Source organism: Cucumis sativus, chromosome 6 (assembly GCF_000004075.3).
Source record: "Cucumis sativus cultivar 9930 chromosome 6, Cucumber_9930_V3, whole genome shotgun sequence".
In the NCBI taxonomy this organism is placed as follows: domain Eukaryota; kingdom Viridiplantae; phylum Streptophyta; class Magnoliopsida; order Cucurbitales; family Cucurbitaceae; genus Cucumis; species Cucumis sativus.
Genome location: NC_026660.2, coordinates 1,589,176 through 1,614,086, shown reverse-complemented (window position 1 = coordinate 1,614,086; position 24,911 = coordinate 1,589,176). Strand labels below are relative to the sequence as shown.

The 24,911-nt window shown below is 34.1% G+C and overlaps 3 protein-coding genes across 5 annotated transcripts; 1 reads left to right on the top strand and 2 right to left on the bottom strand.

Moving 5' to 3' along the window:
• Positions 1–7,072: 7,072 nt before the first annotated feature.
• LOC101217024 (probable LRR receptor-like serine/threonine-protein kinase IRK) lies at positions 7,073–11,061 on the top strand. The gene is made up of 2 exons (XM_004138346.3): positions 7,073–9,056; positions 9,252–11,061. The coding sequence occupies exons 1-2, from the start codon at positions 7,612–7,614 to the stop codon at positions 10,699–10,701; spliced, it is 2,895 nt and encodes a 964-aa protein (XP_004138394.1). The 5' UTR covers positions 7,073–7,611; the 3' UTR covers positions 10,702–11,061.
• Positions 11,062–13,944: 2,883 nt separating this feature from the next.
• Positions 13,945–19,535, bottom strand: LOC101213740. 3 transcript variants are annotated; one of them, XM_004138503.3, is made up of 4 exons: positions 19,071–19,535; positions 18,769–18,967; positions 15,063–15,181; positions 13,945–14,862 (listed from the first exon to the last, which is right to left on the bottom strand). In XM_004138503.3, exons 1-4 carry the CDS (start codon positions 19,200–19,202, stop codon positions 14,422–14,424), a joined length of 891 nt encoding a protein of 296 aa, XP_004138551.1. In that variant the 5' UTR covers positions 19,203–19,535; the 3' UTR covers positions 13,945–14,421. The 3 variants fall into 3 exon arrangements, with proteins under 3 accessions (XP_004138551.1, XP_031743958.1, XP_011656440.1); XM_031888098.1 differs by having other exon boundaries at positions 18,769–18,917; positions 19,071–19,521; XM_011658138.2 differs by having other exon boundaries at positions 18,769–18,914; positions 19,071–19,521.
• A 3,468-nt stretch (positions 19,536–23,003) lies between these two features.
• LOC105435745 lies at positions 23,004–24,261 on the bottom strand. The gene has a single exon (XM_011658137.2). It carries the CDS (start codon positions 23,955–23,957, stop codon positions 23,301–23,303), a length of 657 nt encoding a protein of 218 aa, XP_011656439.1. The 5' UTR covers positions 23,958–24,261; the 3' UTR covers positions 23,004–23,300.
• Positions 24,262–24,911: the final 650 nt, after the last annotated feature.

The following is a 24,911-nucleotide window of genomic DNA, read 5'->3' as shown; positions in this document are numbered from 1 at the left end:
ACTTTAGAAAAAGGATTAATTGAGCTTCGAGCTAAAAAAAGCTCAACCAACCTCAAAGTCAAGTCGAAGGATAATTTGACTAAGAAAATTAGATAAAATATGCCTTAGATTAATATTTTTTTTATATAAATAAGTTTTGTATTGAACTCGAAAGGAAGTAAGTGAATTATAATACTCAAACGTTCTCTTATATTTTGATGTTTAGTGTGATAAGCACCATATGGATGTGTATATCTTATTATTTTGTAGGTAATTGAGTAGTGTGTTAGCATAAAAGTTGGAGAAAGAAAAAAGTATGCGATAAGATGTGTTAGTAAGAAAATGTAATATATATTATGTGATAGGTGGATAGAAGTGTGTTATTATTATTGGTGTCACGCTTTTGGAACACAGCGTATGTATGGGTATTGGTAAGAAAAGTTGAAGAAAAGTAAGAAAAAAGAAAGAAGGGAAAAGCGTGAATTTGGTTGTCGTGTTGCTGTCCGGAGTTATGGTGCGTCGACCCAATACAAAAACCATATCTTCCTATCTCAATTTCCCATTAATACATAACATTATACATATTAATCCTTAACTATGGGTTTAACCATATATTTATGAATTATCCTAAACCCGACCCGACGCGTCTCTCTCACAAAGTCACACATCACATTCTCCACATTCTCCACATTCTCTTTCTGTTATTAAAAACACTCATTGGTATTCGTATTAGCATATCCCATTTTCGAGGAAACGCCCTTAACGGCGTAACACGGCGTTCAAGTCCCCTTGGGCCCCACCACTTAAAAATATTTCTAATTCCCTAAAACCCTCTCCTCCCCACGCCTTTTCTATTATTATTATTATTGTTATGTATTAGCTTTGACTTTTCTTTCCAGCGCCCTGCCCCTACGTTTTCCGGCGTTTCTCTTTGGCCATCGCCCTTCCAATTTTCTTTTTCTTTTTCTTTTTAAACTACCACAATTTCTTTCCCTCCCTTTTTTTTCTTTCTTTTTATACATCTTGTTTGATTTTTAAATTTAAATGCCACCCACATATTTTATATTTTTTCTTCTTCTCCTACACAGGGAACAGATTCTAATTTATAGTTTTAATTTTGAAAATAATATAACTTTACTTTAACTACAAATTTCTTTTTTATGATTTAGAACGTTATAATGTGGTTGGATTAGATTATAATTCAATAGTTTTAATGTCGTATAAGCAATTTTACCAAACAAAAAAAGTTGTTATGTTTTTTATATTAATCACTTCTTCTTATCCTAGGAGCACATTAAATTGAAAACTTGAAAAATAGAAGAAGAAGAAAACCAAAATTATTGAAAGCATACCTTTTCACTCCAACAATATTTTTTTCTCCTTTTTCGAGTAATGATATTCTGAATTTTGACATTTTAAGCAAAATAGCATATATCCAAGCTAATTAAATCATATTTATACCAGTGACAAATGATTTGTTTATTGAAATATAAATTTGTAAGTTATTTAAAGGAAAATTATTGTAAACATAACAAACTACTATTTTTACAAAATATAGCAAAATTTTTAGATTTTACCAATGATAGAGGTGGATAGATATTCTATCGGACATAAACATTAATATAATCTCAAATTTTATTATATTTGATAAATATTTTAAATGGTAAGTAATTTTTTTAAAAATGTGTAAATAATAAAATAAAGTGAGGCACATCACTTATAAATTTTTTTTAAACTTTAAAATTTATTAATCATAAAAAATAAAAAAATTTCAATAAACTCATCCAATAATCTAATATAGTAAACCATATTTTTGCATTCAATTATTAATAATGACGGGAGTGAAAAAATAGATTAATTATAAATGTAAAAGTAATAGTTGTTAGTAGGAAGGAGGGGTACACAAGGACATAAGCAATAAATTAAATCCAAAATGACCATATAGGTTGTTACTGTTGGGAATTTAATGATGTCCTAAACCACTTTGATGCTTATATACCAATTATTTACAATGCACCAAATATGGGAATTCAGATTGGACCACACAAATTTCCATAAAATCACGCTTAAAATAACAAAATTTAATCAATAAAGACCACTTTTAATATTTCAAACGTTCAATTATTTATTATAATACGTTGGTAGAGTTCCAATAATCTATCTTAGGATAGATTATAATAGTGAATATTATATTTAAGACGAAAATTATCTATCCTATCTTTATCCAACAAACTTATTTCTTATTTTGTGTTTCAACCAACTTATTAAAGCATACATTTACAATTAAGAAAAAATACATTTTTTTTCTCAAACATGTACAATAATTATTGGAATTAAGTGGCAAAACTTGAAAGTTTATAGAATTTTAACTCTTACAGCTTTTATTTCCTTACATAACTGTTCAAATAATTTTTTTACAAAAAGAAATTAAAGTTTTTATTTGTGTCAAAATTTATTTATCTTTAATATTGAATAAATATTTCAAAAAACAATCATTTCAACGTTTTTTCATTTGTTATTTTCCATATTTCATATACTACACTCTAAAATTACGATATAGATTTAAGTTGAGGACTTAATTAATTTTAACCATAAATATTTTAGAGTTTAATTTCTATCCTCGTATAAATTTGAGATCCTCAATTTTTTTTTGTCATATTTTCAACAATTTAATTTTTAAAATTGAAAGTTAGTATGACATACATTTAGTAACTTTTTCTTTTTTTTTGCAATTTTGTCCAAGAATTTATTTAAATTAATTGATTTCATTATTTAAAAAAAATTGAAAAGGAAAAGGAAAAAGCAAAAAACATGGACAAAAATGAAATGTCACCTTTTTCTTTCTTCTTATTTTTTGCTCTTAAAGCATGTACTACATGTCGTTGGCCCCTCTGACAGCCTCATTGGAGCGATACGGTATAGCTGGTTACGACATGTCGGTTACCAACCTCAGCGTGGAGAATGGAGATGAGAAAAAGAAGCCAAAGAAGGATAAAAATGATGAGATCCCAACCTCCATGAATCATTAGCTTAGCCTTTTAGATTAAATATTAATATTGTACTCCAAGGATTATTGATGTCATAAATATATACATCAATATTTTCATTCTATATTAATATGAAAAGTATTTTCATTTCATCATTTGATAAATAATTATAAATTTAAATGGAGATGGTGATGATTTTGAACATGGAATTCAATCCAATAATTATATGGATAGTTTTTCGTGTTCTAATAATTTGAAAGATTAGACTTGAAAGTTTTTGAAAAATGGAGATGGGGATAAAAGGTTTATTTGAACCTAAACGGAATCTTAATAAAAACTAAAAAGGATGAAAAATATAATATAATAATTAAATATTTTCTAAACACCTTTTTTTTTTAATCTGTGAGAGAATTTATCATTTGTCCTAGCATTAAAAAAAATAGGAACATAATTTTTTAAAAAAGTAATTGATATTTTCGAATATATTTGTTAGCATGTGTTCATAAATTAGATAACATTATATTTATGATTTATGATTGTTGAAGGATGAAAATTAAAAATGAAATATAAGTTAAAAAGGTGTTAGATTGTATTAAATGAAAGAAATAAAATGAGAGAATTAGATACATTCAGATTATAATAAACCCAAAGAATTGGTTTAGAAAAAAAGAAAGGGAAGGGAAAAATGAATGAAGAGGGCTCCTCCAAAACTGAATGTGTAGAGGTGTGGTGTGTAGTAGTAGTAAGTAGTAGGTACTAAGATAGGGTATTTTGTTTAAGCTGAAAAAACAAAAAAGAAAAGAAAAGATGGTTGGTTCCTTTTGGATATAATACGTACACAACTTTTGGGATAAAAGTCAAGAAACATAAATACACCCCTCGATACAAAACAAAACAAATCAAACAAACAAGTGTATTATATATATATATATAAGAAATTGAGTCTCTTTCTATGTTTCACTTCCAAATGTAGAAGATGATAGTTTTGCTTAGTCAATTTTATGTTTTTTTAATGGGAGTGATCAATAGTCGGTTAGAGTTGATTTTTCGATCAAACTACCACCGAGCTGACTGGTTGGTTTAGTAAATGTTCAAATCGACTTCGACCATCAATGAATAAATGTTGATCCGTCGTTCGATTTAACACTATTTTTTTTTAATTTTTTGATTTGAAACTTTCTCAAACCGATACCAACTGATCCCTCTCATTTTCCGACTAATCAACTTCGATTTGGTCATCAAACTCTAAAGAATTATCATTAAAATACAATTCACATTCTCAATATAATGATGACATTGTCATCTTGGACCTGCTAGATGTCGGATTAATTCCCATTCCTTACAAAAAGAAAAAATTCACATTATTTTTACTAGCTTATGAAATCACTGTCAACAAAATTTCAAGATTCACCATTGATTATGCATGATGTTACAACAATTGTAAAGACACATGTATAGTAGACATAACATAAAGTTTCATAATCCTTTTTGATCAAAAGGTTTATAGGATAAGGAGTTGATAAAATATAAGATTGATGCTTACTAATGGTGGAATCCACAAACATATTGCGCAATGCAAGAAGGGGTGTTTACAAGTTCTTTCGGGCCGAACACATTTTTTAATTGAATAAAAAATACTTATAAATAGTAAATGTATTCTATACAAAATTGTGAGAGAGGGAGAGAACAATAATAAAAAAAAAGGAATTGAAGTGATGAATGCATTCCATAATGAAGGGATGTGGAATTGAATTTTAGAGTAGGTAGAAATTAAAGAAAGTCATAGAAAACAATAGGATGAAATGAAAAGGGTGAGGGAAAATATATTTTCATTTAGGATGTGGAGGAGGTAAGGGGGTTTAGTGTTTTGATTGCATTGAATAAGAGGAGAGGAGAGAATTGTGGAAGAAAGAGAGTAGGGTTTAGGGGTGGGGGTCCCCTCTGCCAATGGGTAACCTCTCCCTTAGCCTCCCTCTTTAAGGGAAAGCATTTATGTCAAAAGCTGCTCAAAGGGAGTCTTTTGCTTCACTCACTCACCCACCTTTTACTATTTTCATTTTTCATTCTTCATTCTTTTCCTCTTTCTCTCACTTTCTCTTTTATTTTTAAATTAATTTTGCCAACTAACTTCTAATTTTATTTGCTTCTTCCCCTCCCACACCCACATATAGTTTAGTTAGTTAGGGTTGTTTTCATGGTTTGGAAATTTTCTAATTTAAGGTTTAAAATTTAAATGATAGTTTTTAATTTTTTAGCATTTTCTTTCACAACAATGAATTTGCTAATTAAATTGGTGATAAATAAATGTAAGTATGTATGCATAAATATGAATTTATATGTTCGGTGTTTAGTTACGGTAGGAATGAAATCTAGAAATAAAAATCGAGACAAAAAATAATGCTACATTAGAATATTTATAATAATAAAATCACTTATGTCCCAAAATATAACCCACAATCCTAACAGATTCTTGAAGTAGAAAAGGCTTTCGCTTAGCATGGAGCTAGAGAAGTAGAGGCAAACCTTTCAGTAACGAGGTGCATTTGATCATATGTCTCTCAAACCAAGAAGATCTCGATGGCCTTGTTCAACCTCTTTAGACATCATTGTTTGTTGTCACTCAAATCTCACACGAGTTCAATGTTGTTGTCATTGCTGGCCTCTTGTGGACTTAACCTACAACTCACTTTTTTTCGTATCAGTTTTTTAAATTTGATTTGCATGAAAAATTATTGCACCAATATGGTGTCAAGCCTACCACACCGAGAATTAAATGAAGTACAATAAAGTCATGTCCCTTCTTTGGAGATTACCTACTTTTCCTTTTAAGGTCGTCAAATACGATTACTTGTAATGTCATTTCTTTGACAATCACTTATGATTATGTGCGACTTTGATTATGTTATGTTGATTTACGACGTTTGAGGGTGCAAGGTACTAGATCGAGAGCAACTAGATTATTGTTTTTTATATGTATATATAGTTACCAAGTCGACTCGTTGACCCTAAATTCAATGTTTTGACTTTTCCTATTAGGATGCGCATTTCCTTGTGGCTCGTCTTGATTACTTAGACTTTTGAATCTTACTTAGACCAAACTTCAACATTGTTCACAAGAATTAACCAATGAATACCCTTCACTAACCCATGCTTCAAAAAACATTTAACATCCAATTTTACTTATATCTTCGGGTTTTACCAATGATTTAAACATCAAATATCCTACCAACTTCTAAAGTCTAGCTATTAAGATCCATAGTCTCAACATTTCACAAAACTACAAAACCCTAAAGGCAGACAAATTGATTGTACATATATAAACTGAAGGACTTTCTTAAAAAAAATCACATCTTCAACTTCATTCTTCACCACCACTCTCCTTTCTCCTTCCACTTTGCTTTTATTGTACTTATTTTCAAAATACCAATTTTACCCTTCCCACCGCCCACTGTTTCCCCACCCACCTGCTTTTAAGGCCGCTTTTCTTTCTTTTCCTTTGCTTTATTTTCATACAACTAACTACACACACACCCACACCCAACTCCTTTTTCCCCTTCCACCTTTACCCTCTAAATTCGTTAATTTTACTTAAATTGCCACTCTTTCTTTAATTGCCAACTAATTATTATCTCTAACATGAAAATGATATCATATCCACCAAATCATAATAGTACATAGATTTCCTTTAAAAAGTATTTAAATTTAATCCTTCCAATCAATGTCAATGCGTTGATTAATTAAAATGCTAATCTAATTGTCACAAACACAATTTAGGAATTAAATATTGTTAGTTTATCGTTAGGAATTTTTTGTGGCAAAAGCGGTAATTATGTGGAACAAAGAAGGGCGTTTGTGTAGTTAAGCCGATAATTCGGGCATTCCAAGTTCAGCTAATGAAGATGTGCCACGTGTTCCACAATGTAAAAAAAAAATGCCATTTTGGCTGAAAAGGACTACGTGTTTGCCACATCGGAGGCGTTACCACTCTGGCAGTGCCACGTTTCCACAATCTGTATTGATTGAGACCTCGTCTTCCTCTCTGCGCCCCACTCCGCTTTTTCCCGTTGATAAAAGAAGAATAAAACTTCCATTTATTTTCTCTTTCACAAATGGATTACAGAGCGAACTAGAGAGAGAGAGAGAGAGAGAGAGAGAGAGAGAGAGAAAAGGAGAGATAGAAAGGGAGTGTTAGTGTAGGAGATGTTAGAAGTTATATACTCTGCTTTGAGCTGAAGAAATTTCTGTGTCTTGAGGTTGTTTCGTTGTTGTTCTTTTTCTGTGGGGTTACTTTGCTTCAATCCCTTAGCTTCTATGAGTGAAAGATTTTGAAGCTCTCTGTGTTCTTAAAAGGGTTTTCTTTTCTCTTATATTTCTTCACTGGGTTTTTCCATCTCTTGTCGTTCCTTCCTTTCCTGATTTTTCTTGCGGACGACGAAAATCCCAAATCTAGCCGTTCGAAGTAAATTTGTCGTTTCTTTTTAACATTTTTCTTTCCGGGTATGAAAATTTTTGTGGTATTATAGTTGGGGAGATTAATTTTTGGGTGTTGGTTGGTACTGGGTAAGGTTTAAAGTTTTGGCATGGCTTTGGGGTTTATTTGAACTTGTTGTGTTTAGTAGCGTATAATTCTGGTGTTTTCTTGAAGATGAAAAGGCTACTGGGGTTGTTCGTCTTGTTTGTTGTGGTTCCAGTGTTGGTGAGATCTCTGAACCCACCTTTGAACGAAGACGTTTTGGGGCTGATTGTGTTCAAGGCCGACATTGAAGACCCTGAAGGGAAACTCGCCTCGTGGAATGAAGATGACGATAACCCATGTAATTGGGTTGGTTTAAAATGCAACCCCAGATCCAATAGAGTTGTTGAGCTTAATCTTGATGGCTTCTCACTCAATGGCAGGCTTGGTCGTGGTCTTCTTCAATTGCAGTTTCTTCGTAAACTCTCTCTTGCGAACAACAATCTTACTGGAAATTTAAGTCCCAATAATGCTCGCTTTGAAAATCTTCGAGTGGTTGATTTAAGCGGCAATGGGTTTCATGGGATGATTCCGGATGATTTCTTCCGGCAATGTGGGTCGTTGAGAGTAATCTCTTTGGCTAACAACAAAATTTCAGGGAAAATCCCGGAAAGTTTGAGCTCTTGTTCCAGTCTTGCTGCTGTAAATTTATCTTCTAATCAGTTTTCAGGTTCATTGCCGTCTGGGATTTGGTCCTTAACTGGGCTTCGATCTTTGGATTTGTCTGATAATATTTTGGAAGGTGAAATTCCACCGGAGGTGAAGGGTATGAATAATTTGCGAGCTGTTAATTTGGGGAAGAATCGGTTTTCTGGACAGATCCCAGATGGCATTGGGAGTTGTATGCTCTTGAGGTCTGTTGATCTCAGTGAAAATTCTTTCTCCGGCAACGTTCCGGCGACAATGAAGAAGCTTAGTTTATGCAGTACTCTTAATTTAAGAAGGAACTTATTTCAAGGGGAGGTTCCTGAATGGATTGGTGGAATGGAAGGCCTTGAAATCTTGGACCTTTCAGGGAATAGGTTTTCTGGTCCTATTCCAAGTTCATTTGGGAATCTTCAAAAACTGAAGGTTTTGAATGTTTCCGGAAATGGTTTAACTGGTAGCTTGGCAGAGTCCATAGTTCCATCTCAAAACCTTTCAGCTATGGATCTCGGTCACGGTTCTCTCACCGGTGTTCTTCCGGCCTGGATTCTGAAGCTGGGTTCGCAAAATGTATTGCCTTCTGATATCAAAAGAAGCTCTCTTTCTACAACTGTGGGAAAGGCTCTTGTTAATCTTCAAGTTTTAGATTTGTCTCACAATGCATTTTCTGGTGAAATTTCACCTGATATTGGGATATTAAGTAGCTTGCAGGTGTTGAATCTGTGTAAGAACTCATTTGTTGGTGCTATTCCGGAGAGTATTGGAGGCCTGAAGGCCTTGGTTTTTCTTGACTTGAGTGAGAACCAGTTGAATGGAAGCATTCCCGAAACACTTGGCAGAGATGTATCTTTGAAAGAATTGAGACTGGGGAAGAACTTGCTGGAGGGTGGGGTTCCAAATTCAGTGGGGAACTGTTCTTCACTTGTAACTTTGTAAGTGGTCTTTTGCTTTGATGTTTCATTTTCTTGTAGGATTCTTTCATTTTTGCTGGGTTGAACTGTGCTTCTTATAATGACAGCAAATAAATTTCAATGCTTTTGCGATTCTATTTCATTGTGAGAGTGTTTGAGGTCTCTCCTGAGTTTACATTATCGATGCGGCTCTTTGATACTGCTTCAATTTTGCAGGGACGTATCGGAAAACAGATTAACTGGCTCCATACCAGCAGAATTGTCTCAACTGATCAATCTTCAAATTGTGGACTTGTCAACAAACAATCTCAGTGGTGCATTGCCAAAACAGTTGGCTAATCTTCCTAACCTTCTTTTGTTTAACATTTCTCACAACAATCTGCAAGGTGAACTACCTGCAGGTGGGTTTTTCAATACAATCTCCCCCTCCTCTGTAGCTGGAAATCCTTCTCTTTGTGGTTCTATTGTCAAGAGGTCTTGCCCAGGTGTCCTTCCAAAGCCCATTGTTCTCAACCCCAACTCATCTTCTGACGCGGGTTCTACTTCATTACCTACAACTCTTGGTCACAAAAGAATCATCCTCAGCATCTCTGCACTCATTGCCATTGGTGCAGCTGCTGTTATCCTCGTCGGTGTAGTTGCGATCACTGTCATTAACCTCCATGTTCGGTCATCTGCGAATCGTCCTGAAGCAGCCATCACGTTTTCAGGAGGGGATGACTTCAGCCACTCCCCAACTACGGATGCTAATTCTGGCAAGCTTGTCATGTTTTCAGGAGAGCCTGATTTCAGTACCGGTGCACATGCTCTCCTTAACAAGGATTGTGAGCTTGGCCGTGGCGGATTTGGAGCTGTTTACCAAACTGTTCTTCGTGATGGACATCCCGTTGCAATAAAAAAGCTCACTGTTTCAAGTCTAGTCAAATCTCAAGAAGAGTTTGAAAGGGAGGTTAAGAAGTTGGGGAAAGTTAGGCACCAAAATCTTGTGGCTTTAGAAGGTTATTACTGGACTCCATCTCTGCAGCTTCTCATATATGAATTTGTGTCTGGAGGGAGTTTGTATAAACAGCTTCATGAAGGGTTGGGTGGAAACATCCTCTCATGGAATGAAAGGTTCAACATAATCCTCGGAACTGCGAAAAGCTTGGCACATTTGCACCAAATGAACATCATCCACTACAACATAAAATCAAGCAATGTACTGATTGATAGTTCGGGGGAACCTAAAGTTGGAGATTTTGGCTTAGCAAGATTGTTACCGATGCTTGATCGGTACGTGCTGAGCAGCAAGATACAAAGCGCACTAGGATACATGGCACCTGAGTTTGCCTGCAAAACGGTTAAGATAACAGAGAAATGTGATGTGTATGGATTTGGAGTTCTGGTTCTTGAAGTGGTAACAGGGAAGAGACCTGTGGAATACATGGAAGACGACGTGGTGGTACTTTGCGACATGGTTCGGCGGGAGCTGGAAGAAGGTCGGGTGGAGGAATGCATTGATGGGAGGCTCCAGAGGAATTTTCCATTAGAAGAGGCCATACCAGTAGTGAAACTAGGCTTGATATGCACATCTCAGGTGCCATCGAACCGACCCGATATGGCAGAGGTTGTTAATATATTAGAGCTTATCAGATGTCCATCAGAAGGCCAAGAAGAATTGGGATGAATCCAGTTTGGTTTCTTATTACAAATCTCTACAAAAGGGATTCAACACAGGTCACTCGGCGAAGAAGAATCCGGTTTGTTCGATCAATCGTTTTAAGGTAGATGAAAACATCAAAAAATGTTGAGAGTTTTCTGTTACTTTTTTCCTTTTGTTGTAGCTCTATTAATGCCTGTTGTATTTAGTAGTTTTCTTCTTGTGTATGTTTGAGTTTTCCGGATTCCTCTTCACCGGGTTCCACTTTGGATCCCCCCATCGAAAATCTTTAACCTCTCACTTATCTTTTCATATTTGTCTATTTATTTCAAGATCAAAGTTAGTAGATAAATTGGTATAAAACTCAGGCATACCTACATTTTGTTAGTATGTTTCTTTTTAAACCACAAACTACTAATTTATATTTGGTTATGTTTGGAAGTTTTGGCACTTTTTGAGGTGAACATCACATCTTTCTCCAACATTCCTAACCTTTCATGAAAGGAATTTAACAGAAGAATGCAAAGAAATGAGATCCACTGCCAATCAGAACAAACAAACTGTGATATAAGAACTTTTAGAACATGCTGTTTTGCACCCAAAAAAAGTAATAAAAACCATACATATTAAATTACAAAATAATAAAATATTAGTGGGACACCATTATTAATTAAATGCACAGTATAAGGGGACAAGTATAAGAAAACTGCATAAGAAACATAAGAGAAGATCTTCCTTACAAGTGAAGTCAGTAGATAAGTAAGATACAACCCTTTTTTTTTTGCACATAATAATTTTTATAGATTTAATTGATTTCTTACCACTTTCTTTTAACACTCAAATGTTATAAAGTTAGACATGTTATACATAGAAATCGAGATTAGGATCGTACTACTTCATAGCCATACCAACTACATTTTGTTAATAGCGGATTAGTAGTAAAGTCTAAGTTTAAATGTAATTCAAAATTTAAATTTGATGTAAGTGATGATATGAACAAAGTGAATTTTGATCATGTGAGAGAGAGAAGAATAAGAGAAGAAGAGAAAGTAAGAAAAAGAAAGAAGAGTTAAGAGGTCAAAAAGTGTGATGAAAGTGTAAGAAATGTCATAATTCTCAGCACCAACTTGGGACCAAAAGTGGAAAGTACTGAATAGAATAACCCAAAGTGCACAAAAACCACAATTTTGATTATTATTTTTGAAGAAAAGAAAAACCCATTGCCAGTGAAAAAGTTTGCAATACTAAAAACCACACATGACAAACAATATCTCTGTCCCACTATTCATCTTCTTCTTTTTTATATATATATTTTTAAAAAGTATTTCCATTATGTCATTGTGTCTGCCTCATAATCTCTAAGTTTTGGTTCAATAATGCTACCAATGTTTTCTTTTATATATAATTTGTTTTTGATGTCCCAATTTCAAACTAAAACTCATCTCATTAAAACAAATCACTAATCTTCAATCAGATTCTAATTGCCTGCTTTTACTAAATATACTCAACTTCAATTCATTTTATTTATTTTTTTTTTTTTTAATAAATGAATTGGGTTTATCCGAAAAAGTATTTTAACAAGCAATATTTTTTTCTCTAGTTTAGATGTGTTTGAGAATGAATCTAAAATAATAAAAATTATTTTCTTTCATTTTCTTACTCTTAAATATGGTTTTTAATCATTAAAAACAAAATTTGAAGATATGAAAATTGTACTTAAACGTGTAATATATTAGTATTAAGTTTTGGAGTGATTCTAGATATGATCAAACTGATTTAAACTCTTTTAAAATTATTTTCAAACATGAATGAAATATTTATGATTTTTTTTAATTATTATTAAAGTGAGCATAACAATGGGAGCGTTTGGTTTTAGAAAGATAGATAAACAAAATATTTATTAGGGAAGTTTTGAACTTTGAAATAAACAAGTAACAAGTAGTATCCCCATAACAGTATTAATTGAAGTAGAAAATAAATAAATACTTTCTCGAGTATTGAATTGAATGGTCAATGTTTGTTATCAAATTGATGCATTAAAAAGAAAAGTAAGAGAAGTAGAATAAAAAATAAGAATAGAAAAATATGATAACATAGAAGGAAGAGAATAGAATGGAAGATTTAACATATTTATTTGTTAATTTAATGTGAAGAATGAATAAGATTAATGAAGGCCATGTGCAAAGGCTGCAGGGCCAATGAGCTGTCCAAAGAAAAAAAAAAAGTAAACAAAGACATTAAACTAAATAATTAGTATTTATGGCTCAAGAAAAACTTAATTAATTTTTCATGCATTAATTAACTTGCCCTTTAGCACATGGGTTTTATTATTTCTTTTTCGAAATAAAGGGGTTTTTTTTTTAATTTTTTTTTTTTAAAAAGGTGTATGTGTCAATTTATGTTTATTAATATTTTTGTGTATTAGATAACTTAAGAAAAATAAAATGTATTATTAAATGTAAAAAATGTTGAACGTTTGATTTGATGTTTAAAGAGTTTTAATTAAAAGTGTTTTTCTTAAATGAAAAAATTACCTTTTATTTTTACGTTAATTTCTATTCATAATTTAATAGGTTAGATTTATAAGGCTTAATTATTAAATTTTGAGTTTTATTTCAGTTTAGTTTACAAATTTTAAAAATGTTAGAAATTCATCAAATAAAATTTGAATTTGAATTTTGAGCTTTTAGATTTTCAAATTTATACTTTTAACTATTATTTTTCACTGACTTTCTGTACCATAATGCGATCTATTAGTTAATTTAAAAGAATCACAATCAAGTAACTTTCATTATTTTTTATCACTATTAAAATTGCATTTCATGATTGTTTTAAATGAATTAAGAGACATTAATGTTACACTACTGAACGTGAATATTTAATATAAAGTAAAAGTTGAAAGTGTAAATTTGAAATTTATAGACCAAATTGAACACCCACCACAACATTAACATTAAAAAAACAAAGAGCCAGAAATCAAATAGAATCTAAACAAAAAGAACGTAGAGAATAATTATGAGAGGTTGAAAAACATAACTGATCAGAACAATAAATATATAGAGAGAATAAATTGTATATTAATTGAGAAAGATAAATGATGAGGATTAAGAAATGTGTAACTGTGTGGGACCATTGAAATTATAACACAATTAAAGGGTATAAATATAAATATCTACATAGTTCAAAAAATGTTTACATCTCTAAGTTCAAAGCTGCATTGAAACGAATATATGAGGAATTGAATAAAACTTGGAGTGAATGATGAGAAAGTGGGGAACAAAAATAAACTGCGCACTTCAAAACCTTTTCTCTGTTTTGGTTTACACTTTATTGAGGGCCCAAATGATACCCTCTTGATCTATGTAACCACGCTATCACTTAACATTACAACACCAAAATATTCTTATCATTGCAATGATCTTTACTAAAGAAAAAAAAAGCAACATTATTGCACTTTCCAATTTCCAATTTCCAGCTTTACCAACAGGAAACCTGAGATCTATTGTTTATCAAGGTAAAAAAATATTAACCTAGGTGTAATTTAACCAAAAATTTACCTATCGTGATAAGCATACATTTTGTTCTCTTGTAATTCAACAGTAAAAAAAAATGAGCTCACAACTTTTTACCATATGATGAGATATGGTGTGGGAAGCAGAATTTTCATCCTAAGAATTTTCTATGTTCACTAAGTTTACTGAGTTTCAAGATTGAGGAGTATGCAGAACTTTTGAGTTATTTCTTGTCTCAATCGTCCCAATCGTTTTCCCATCCATTTCTATCAGAAGTTCTAGAGTTAATACCATTTGCCTTCATGTCGGAGCTGGATTTATTTGAAGGCTTTGACTCGTCCCAGTCGTCATCCCAGCCTTGATCCCAACCTTCGGCTGCTTCCAAATCGTTGGTTGGAGAAGTGTCATGCTCTGCTAATTCCAGCTCCTGATATGGGATTCCATTGGCATGGCGTTCCTTGGTTTTCATTTTGCAGCATGCCCATATACCTCCAACGATAAAAACAATTGACAATAGTAGATAGGATCCGGACACGAGGTTTAAATGGGTTACATAGGAAGAGATCTGCTTAAAAATGCTGCCGTTTTTTGTTAATGATCCTAGGTGAACTATACACTTCCCATTTCCAGCATCTAATATGATCATTGAATTCCCTGGAAAGTCTGAAATATTAACCTGAAATAGAATATGAAATGAAGCACAAATGAATCTCCAGCTATACCCTTTAGAATCAGAAAACTAGTAGATTTAGATTTCACAATTTAAATCTAAAACCAAAGAGACGGTTTCAGAAACCTTTGTTTTGCTTGGGGTAGCAAATTTCTGACTGGTAACTTACCTAAAAAACTTCAATTCTCGCAAAGATTAACGAGTACCTTTTTGGCATGATGCTCAGGAACTTGAATCTCCTTGTATTTTGTGTCAGAAACTGTAACATTCACTTTCAGAGAAGTCTCCCCATTATTTTGGATCAGAAGATATTGTTCAACCTCAGCTGTGAGAAAACAATTTTTTAGCAATACTGGCCAAGGAAGCTTAACATAGACTGATGTCACAATGAAAATGAACCCTATCCTTCCAAAGTTAGCAATAAGATTTATATTCAATTTTTTTTTCAAAGATTTATATTCAAATTAAGAAACCTATCCTTTCAAAGTTAGCAGTAAGATTTCATTTTCAATTTAACAGTTCCAGATTGATGTTTGATCACAAAACTAATATTTTGAAGAAAGCTTGTCCATTGATAAATTACTTATGCGGTTATATAATTTCCCCCCCTCCTTGAATGCCTAACCTAGAGCCTATGACAGTTGATTGTAGGAGCTCTCGTATATGAGCAGCCTTCTATACCACACGACATATCGATTCATCAGCAGGCTTCCTGATATTTGGTAAAGAAAACCCAAGGCAAAACAGAAGCAACGGATTCTTTCTTAGACACTTTATGATCATTGGAGGAAATAATGCTGGGGAACACAAATAAACTTCCAATACAATCCTCCTAACCCCAAAGTCTGTTACTATAACTTAGAGTAGGGCCATCCTTTGATGCCTAATCCTTGTTATTAGAAAGCAACACCTATATTGCAATCATGTCTGTTACTCAGCTACCTCATACAAATACCAGACACCATCCTCTTGGATTGAAAAGTCTGGCACTGCCTGAAGTAATAGCTAGGCCCAATAGATGGGTCAAAGCCCATGTCCAAAACCACAACCACAACCACAGCCAACAACCAACAACCAACCAAGATCAAGAAAGTGACAGAACTGCCAGTACGGTGTTAGGTACTTAAGCACCTGGGAGAACCATTTTGGTCAGTTTAGTTGCAATTACAACTTAGCTTTTAGTACCATTATGGTTAGTTCAGCATCGCTTTTCATAAAATATCATGCAGTACAGAACCAGTAATACCCTTACGACCAATAACAACATTTATATTCTAACTCTTGCACTTGTCTATGAAGTGCATTCTTGCTAGGATCGATTCTGAAGAGAGGTAGGCTTCGAAACACTAAATCTAGAACGAAGCCCATGAAATTTTTCATGTCTTATAATTACAGTAGTCCATCTTTTATTTTCTGTAAACTAAGGACATTCCAAAATTTCCTTCCAACCAAGGCTTTCTTTTATCTTGCCAACCTCAAATCCTATCTTTCAGGTCTGAAGTTTTTAACCACTATTCTAAGCAGATGTTCCTAATTTAAAAAGTACTTTGCACAAAACTACGTTTCACATCACAACATAGCTATGATATTGATTAATGGGACCTTTTTATTTTTGAAAGATGTTAGTGGGGACCTGGGGATGTTGTTGGTTGTTTCAAATTTTGCATTCAAAAGCATTATGTAAGCTCTCGTGCAAACCTAACATAAGGGTAGTTACGTGAGCCGTGGGGAACACAGGTTGTTATTTTTCTGTTGGGGCAGGACTAGGGAGAATATAAAAGAGCTAAGAAGCTGAGAGAATGTTAGAGGGTAGCTTGATTTTTAGTGAATTTTTGAGAGTGAGAAGAGGAGGATTACTGGTCTTCTATTAATAGGCTGGAGAGTGATGTATTGCCTTGGAGCTTCTTTCGTTTTCTTCTAATAAAAGTACCTTAGTAAGGGAGAGACCTTACAGAAGGATTGTGCATTGTATGGAAAAGCACGTTCTGTGGGTTTTCGTAGGCAAAAGAAATCATGGCCATCATGGAATTTTGGAGGGAATTGTGGCCTGTGAGGAGAGAAACTAACTCCCACAAATAACTGGGAGTTATCTTTGTTGCTTAAACTTAACATTTCTGCTTTCCTGTAATTGTGGTGTTGAGAAATTTGAACTGCTGCAAAAATTTCTCAGCAGAACAGTGTTGTTCTTGTCGATTGCTGCTTGTGTGTGTTATATTGATATATGCAGGAAGTTTTAAGGTGGGAACCTAACACATTACCATTAGCACCCCAACCAATGAACTTGCTCACAATCTCCCTTCCCTAATTCATTTTGCACGTCACAAACATTGACAACATAATAGAATAACACAACTAAATAAGGCAACCAGTTATATCGATCACAATTCATATCAATTGGGCATTTTTAAGCATTCCTAATTGACAATCAGATGATGGAGTTCCCTAAAGGAAAATTGCCCACTTTTTTTTATTCAAATAACCGTGTGCAAATCAAAAGCGACTTTGTAATGAAAATTTTGTTGGTTCTAGTACAATAATGATATTGCAGACCGACTATTTACCATACATCAAATTCATTAGATTTGGTGGCAACTGCCAAGAGTGCGAGAGTTTCCCAGCATCAATTCTTTGAACAAGTCACTTTTCCCTCTACTTCTTTGTCCTAGACTCCTAGACATTTATCACAATAGGCATCTAGTGTCATGTCAAGGCCTTCCACCAAGGCCACTAGTAATCTAGGCTAAGGACCTTCAAAAGTATCCCTTGTGCACATACCTCAAATACTTCACAATGTTGGTACATGAATCCATATAGCAACTTATCTAATACTCTATAAATCCATGCTTTATACCAGTTTGGTTTTATCCTCCAGGACTAAAACTAAGTATTAACTAGAGAATTAGATCGGTCATTAATAGTTATGTCTGATTGCATTGGCTTTCCCATGTTCACCGTTTAGTAACTTCAATTTGCACCCTCCTAGAACGAACGTGACAACAACTGCCTCTACTTAACTATCTGACAATTTTACTATCACGATATGCTTCCTATAGTAGCTATTCTTGATAGGCAAGTGAAATCTTTTCCTCATCAACTGATAAGATGAGAGTCCCAATAATGGATTGATAATTTTAAAATTCTTACTACAGTTGCCAAGTCCCACCAAGTAATTTTGGTTCTCAACCTACATACTGCTAGGTGCTAGCTTTACCGTATGTTTCTCTAACATTCCCACACATGAATATTCCCAGTTCCACGCATATATAAACATTCTTGGTTCATTCCAAGAAGTTTCCCACACTTGGCTTATAGGGGTATGGGATAGATAAAATCATCTTTCAATCGGAAACTTTGGTTGCTCAGAGCTTTGTAGTTCTGGCATGAATCTTTTGGGGGGAAGGTTTATTCACCATATCTCACCTTGAGGATTGGAATCTTTGAAACCCATCACATTGGAGTTTGATTGAAGTATCATGGTTACTGATAGGTAACTTCCATTCATTTCTTTTGGTGAGCTTTATACACACATTCACTGTTGACTGAAAGTTGGAAAATAATTCCCCACATCCCCTAGCTTCTTTGTTCTAACCAAAGCTGAGTTAATTGGCAGGCTTACTAAGAGTAACGGGTGCTACAAGTAGGATGCACTATTATCAGCAAAATAACTACATGTTAAGTTCGTTGATGGAAACACATTTAATCATTTTGGAAAGAAAACACAAGGATATATAGCAAACAAAAATTTGCAATGAAAAACCAAATTCATTAACCAATAATCAGAGAGCATCATGAGAAGAATGCTCATTTCTAAATTAAAAGGAGGTACAGTCCTCACAAATAAAAAAACTTAAATTATTCGGAGAAGAAAAAGTCTCATGGCAGAAACTAAAAAGGAAGAAAAAACGCGATTACCTTGTTCTGCTGACAGAAGGCAAGCAATCAAATCCTTAAGGTCATGGCAAGTCTTGTAGGACGAGTCACACTTCTCTGTAGTAAACCCATCAGTTGATTTGGGAAATGGAGGGATTGCAGGAGTTGGAGAATTTGTTGGGGCGCCCCTACTCAATTTACCATTGACAACAGAGTTAGGACCAGGAGTTGGGGCTACACTCTAAAAAAAAAAAAAAGGAACGGCGGAATATAAATTTAAAGTCAACCGCAATCCAAAAGTTGCATAAAAAATCAAGAAAAAGGAAATCACGAAGCAAACAAACCTGAAGAGAATCCTTCGAAACCGCGAACCGGAGGTGAAGATTCCAAAAACGGTTAGGGAAAGAAGCATCGGATCCAGGAGAGAGGAGAATGAAAAGGAAGAAGAGGAATAGGAAAATCAAATCACGATTCATGGCCGGAAAAGATCTGCCGTCGTTCTACGAGTGGCGAATGGAACAGAAACGCGAAGAAATCGAGAAGGCGGAAACAGGGCAGATAGGTGAAGGATTGGAATTCAAAGAGGAAGATAGATGGAAGAAGAAGTTGTCAATGGAAAAGTCAAAGTCAACGAGAGAAGGAGAGAGGGAGAGAGGGAGAGAGAGACGCAGGCGTGCCACCGGAACAAGGTCTGCAGTTATAATCTCTTTCCTTCGTCTTCGTTACGTCCGGAGAGACGACGAAGTCCAATCAGGCTCCATTTTTTATAAAAGAAAATATTTATCAACACAATGAAAAAAGAAAAAAGACCCAATAAATTATATTCCTTCCTCCATCACATTTTCAATTAAAAAAAGAAATGTCAATTGTCAAACCTCTTTTTAGAATATGCCTAAACAAATACAATTTTGTAGGAATAGCTCCCGTTTTGAAAACTTAGGTTAAACATGTTCATGTATTTTTATATATTATAAGTGTTAGAACATCACGAGTGATTATGAATTTCATCAGTAATTCAAAATATGTTGATATTTTAAATATATGAAATTGGATAAGCATGATGCATGATATTACTTAGTTAAATATAATTCGTTATATTTAAATTAATGTTTTGTGTATGTTTGATTGATAGTTTTCTAAATAACTTTTTATAAACCTTTAGAAGTAATAATTCATAAATCCTTGAAACGGTAAATGTTGAACCATAACATGAAAAGCTTAAACCTTGAGGTATGTTTGGCATAACGAAAAGAAAAGAGGGAAAAGAATTAAAAAAAAATTATCCTATTTTCCCATCTTAATACTTTCAACTAACCACTCTCTCTTCTTTATTCCTTTTCTTTCTAAGGTTTCCAACCTTAGGGTTTAAACATGGGGTAGAGGTCGGACAATAGGACCCTCAACTCAGGTTATTTAGCACAATTGGATAGAATGTTAGGAGAAAGAATGCCCGATTACGGTTTGATGACCACCGTCATCAAAAGCTAAATAAAATTGTTGAAAAAGACGTTTCAAGCCATTGCTGAGATAAGGGGCCCAATAGGGAGTGACTTCGTCTGGAACGATGACTTCAGGTGCATCATCGCCGAGAGGGACGTGTTCGAAAATTAGGTCCGGATAAGATTCTGAACTTAATTATATGACTAATGGGTTACATTGGATTACTAAACGCTTTGTTTTTTCCTTGAATTTGTTAGACACATGCTGCAGCAAAAGGACTCATGAACAAGTCTTTCCCACATAACGATGAGTTTTCTTATGTGTTTGGGAAAGACCGCGTGACTGGTGTCCGTGCGGAAACGTTCATGGACATCAGGTTCAATGTGCCAGGATCCAGTGATGGTGTCCCCGTAGAGGATGGCCTCGAGATCGAGTTCTTGGCTATGTGCAGCCCAAGGATGAACATGTCACTGGATGACAAGATGGCCGATTGATCTGGTAAAAAAAGTGACGCTAGGGCAAGCTCTAGCAGTCAGAAAATAAAGCACGACATGCAACAATTTGAGACTTATGACTTGATTTGGGATTACATTGACGCTATGACTGATCAACTTAAGACCATTGCGGAATGGCCTGATAAACCGATCGACTAGGAGGACACGATGGTGCAGGAGGTCATTATGCATATGGAGTCCATCTCGGGCCTTACTGTGGAGGACATCAGTAAATGCATGATGATAGTGATAGAGAAGGTGTCACTAGTGAGAAGCTTCATCAGGATGCCTGATTTTGTTGATGCTAAAATTTGAACAAGGAAAAATGTATCTGACTTTCACGTGGCAACAACAACAAATTTATAATTTGGGAAAGAGTGACCTAAAAGATGAAAAGATGTACACACTGAATTTTGAGGCTTAGTCTCAACCTAATCATTAGTAAGACCGAGGAAAAAATTGTTGAGATTTGACCTTTTACCCAAATCATCCTCTTCTCAAGGCTAAAACATGTTGTAGTAAGCTTCGTTCATCAAACAAAGAAGGTTGACCTCAGCCTCATCCTTCACTAAAGAAGGTCGACCTGACCTCACCCTTGGTTGAAGTTGAGGTCGATCAACCTACTTTGGCTGAAAACCTAATTAGTCTTCTCCTTAAGCCCAATTCATCATCTTGTCACATTTGTTTGTCTATTTGCTATTATTTTCGTAGCCCAATGACTTCTTCTTCGTTATATATGTCAGCTTTTGCCTTTTGGTCCAAATTTGACCCATAACACCACCTATTCTATATATTTGATGTAAACATTTCCCATACTTTACTCCAACATCTAAAATTGTACCTTTCATGTAGCCTTGCGTATTTGTTCTCATTCCCATTCTTATTCAAAAGAAATGAATATGTGACAGATTTGGAATAAAAGCAAAGAAATACAAATCCCATGAAAAGTTATGCATATTGGTTCAAAAATCTATATATATCGCTTGAATTTTAATTCTTTTAGGCAATATGAGGCAAAACGTACGAATTTCATTCGAGATTTGTGTGTTTACGTTGAGATTATGTAAAAGAATGAAACACATTTTCTGGGGTCAACAACATGCACCTTAGAAATCAAACAATCTTTAATAAATACAAGATAGAGATAAATAACCTTGTTTTTGTGATTTTATGTAGAGATTTTATGGAAAGAGAAGAAAACCCCAAAATGTACAAATAAGATGGAGTTTTTAAAACATTGATTTAATAATTTTCACGTGACTAACTTAATCCTAGGCTCGATCTCAACCATAAAGCAAGAACTATATAAACGAGCATTTAGAAAATGTGTTAGTCGTGAAAGATGGAAACTTTAGAAAGTTATTTCTTATAAATTTCGAAAGTTTAGTTAAGTCAACTGAAATTTGTGACAAAAAACATTATCATCTTGGAGGAATAATGAGAGAATCAATTTTGTCATATCTAACGATCTAAGAGTAATGTAGTATGTGACTAAAATTGTTGAATAGATGAGCTAGCTCTCGTTGTCTGTGGGATTGTTTCCATGTATTTAACATTGTCTTTTGGTTGGATGATTTGACTTAGTTAACTAATTCTCTTCTTGAAAGGATAATTAATTAATTCCATTATTAAAATTTTTGAGTTTAAGTTGACCAAATTAATTAACTATTAAATATGAAGTAGAATACAAATATAGAATACAACTAATGGGGATCTAAATATAACTATAAACTATATTCAACCAAAATGTCTATAAAAGCACACAACAATCAATTCATTACATTTTTATGTTTTTCTTAATCCAATTTCTTTTAGATTAACCATCAAACCAACAACTCTCAATTTATCCTTTAAAAACAAAATTTGAATAGTACTACTTGTAGATGAAAATTAAGTTTCAAAATTCCAATATTTTCAAATTCTAAAATGGTAGCCGAATCTTTTTTTTTTTTTTAAAAAAAGAAAAGAACAAACTCAGTATTTCAATTTTTTGAATTTGGGTTTTTTAAAATAAATAAGTATATATTATTTTAATACCAAAAACAATTTTAAAGGAAAGAGGTTCGTTCATACCAACATGCGTTGAAGTAAACTATAGTTTGTAAAAGATAGTTTTATTAAAATAAAATTAGTATGATAGTGTAGATCGGATTAAAGCATAATTTTAAATATATCAAATATATAATTTGATTTTATCAATGATAACAATATTTGTTTGTAAAATAGAGTAATTCAATAACAATATTTATTTGTAAAATAGAGTTTTGTTTACTAGTAACACTATTGCATCTCCAACACCTAAAGGAAGTATTAAAAAAGATTTAGAGTGTCCACCACTTCAAGTAATCCAAATCCAAAAGAGTGAGAGATGAGCATAGGTATAGTTTGGAAATAACTAATTAGATATTATATATAACTAAATAATTAACAATAAAAAAAATGAAAAATAAAATAACTAACTATCCCTCTCCTCCTTCATCCTCACCCAAAGTATTTCGATATTCCTTTTCTATCAAAAGAACACAAACTCCCAAAAAAAAAAAAAAAAAAAAAAAAAACTATGAACAATTACTTCACGTTGAGTATTGAATTTGAAATTATGAGTGTATCTAACCATTGAACCGCCACTGTTCTTCTTCTTTATTGATTCTGCATCAACCAACAATTTTGAAGCTGCGATTTCGTCGTCTCTCTGAAATTCTTAACCCTAACCAAGCAGAAATGCGTACACCATAGCCCTAACCCAGCCGCTCTACTCGTCTTCAACAAGTAACACACCGGTGCTCCTCTTTCAACTCCTCTCCCTTGTACTACAATCCCCCACGCCTTCGGTTCCCCTTCCATCTCAACTTCTTCTTCTTCTTCTTCTTCGTCTTCAAGCTTTTGTACGAATATGATCCCTTCCGGCGTCGCTTCTGCTCCGTTTTTCCATTGATTTTCCAAGATGGGCCATCTATCTTCCTCCACCGCCTTCTCCGTTTCGAATCTCGCCGTTTTCCCGTTCTCTTTGTAAAATCTTACAAACAGAGGTGCTTCTCGAAGATTCTTCACAATGTCAACCACTGATTCCTTCATCCATTCATCTAAATTCTCGCATGAGATTACTTCATCGTCTACGTTTTTTCTTCTAATCACCGGCTCTAAACTCTTCATCGCGGTAATGTAACTCCTTGGTTTCCTTAATCTTGCGGTGGAAGCGACTACAGAACGAGGAGGAGGGAATGGTTTGTGATCGCATCCGTCGTTAAGATTCAACACACCGCAATTTCCTCCACATCGAATTCCAAAAGAAGCCATTGGATTGGGTTGGAGTGGAGAGACGAATTAAAGAAGAATGAAAGGATGGGGAAGACGATTGATTGCCTTCCCTAATAATTCTTGAAATCGCTTTTGGGCTGAAAGTCTGATTGTGATTGATTCAAACAACGACGGCGCCGGTGGAGGAGGCAACGAGACTGGTTAAATCGAAAGGATTAAATCAACATTTTCTATTCCGAAAAGGATTAATCAAGATTTTCTTTTCCGAAAAGGATTACACCAATCGCGTTACTCGAAAACGAAAATCTAAATTCTTCCCAATTTAAATGGTCAATTTTGGATTTTCTTTTTCTTTTTCTTTTTTAATTCGATTGAAAGTCCCGAAGTATTCAACTCGTGGGCTTCGCGTGTTCTTCTTTCACCACCATAACTTTACTCCTCTGTGCTACGTATCATTTTATTTCTTTGCAACTCCTTCCTTTATAATCCACAATGACGATATTATCCTCGTCCTGCCGTGTTGTCGAGTTGGGTATCGTGGATTTCTTGTGGTTATGGTGGAGGTTAATGCAGGTGATCAGGAGAGGGAGCTGCCACGTGTTTAGGCAAAAAAGAACGTGGAGTCGAGGGGATTTCCACGAGTTTTACACGCGAAAATAAGGTGAATTAAAATGGAGAAAAATGGGTAAGGGAGATGAGAGGTTTGATCGTGGCCGTTGATTTGTTCACGATGAGTGGGTCCCACGTTGTTCGGGATATATTGCTGAGTTGGCACGTGGTAGCGTGAGGAATATGCATGGAGTTCGGAGGCGCACACGCAGCTTGGCATCTGCCTTTCTTCAACGCTGGCCAATTAAAATTAGTTCTATTTCCATGTCATCTTATTTATGCTGACTCATCAAACGTGAGGTGATATCCATCCTTCTAAGATTGTTTTTAAATTGATTTTCTTTTAAAATTAAAAATAATTTTAGAACTATCAAATTACTAAAA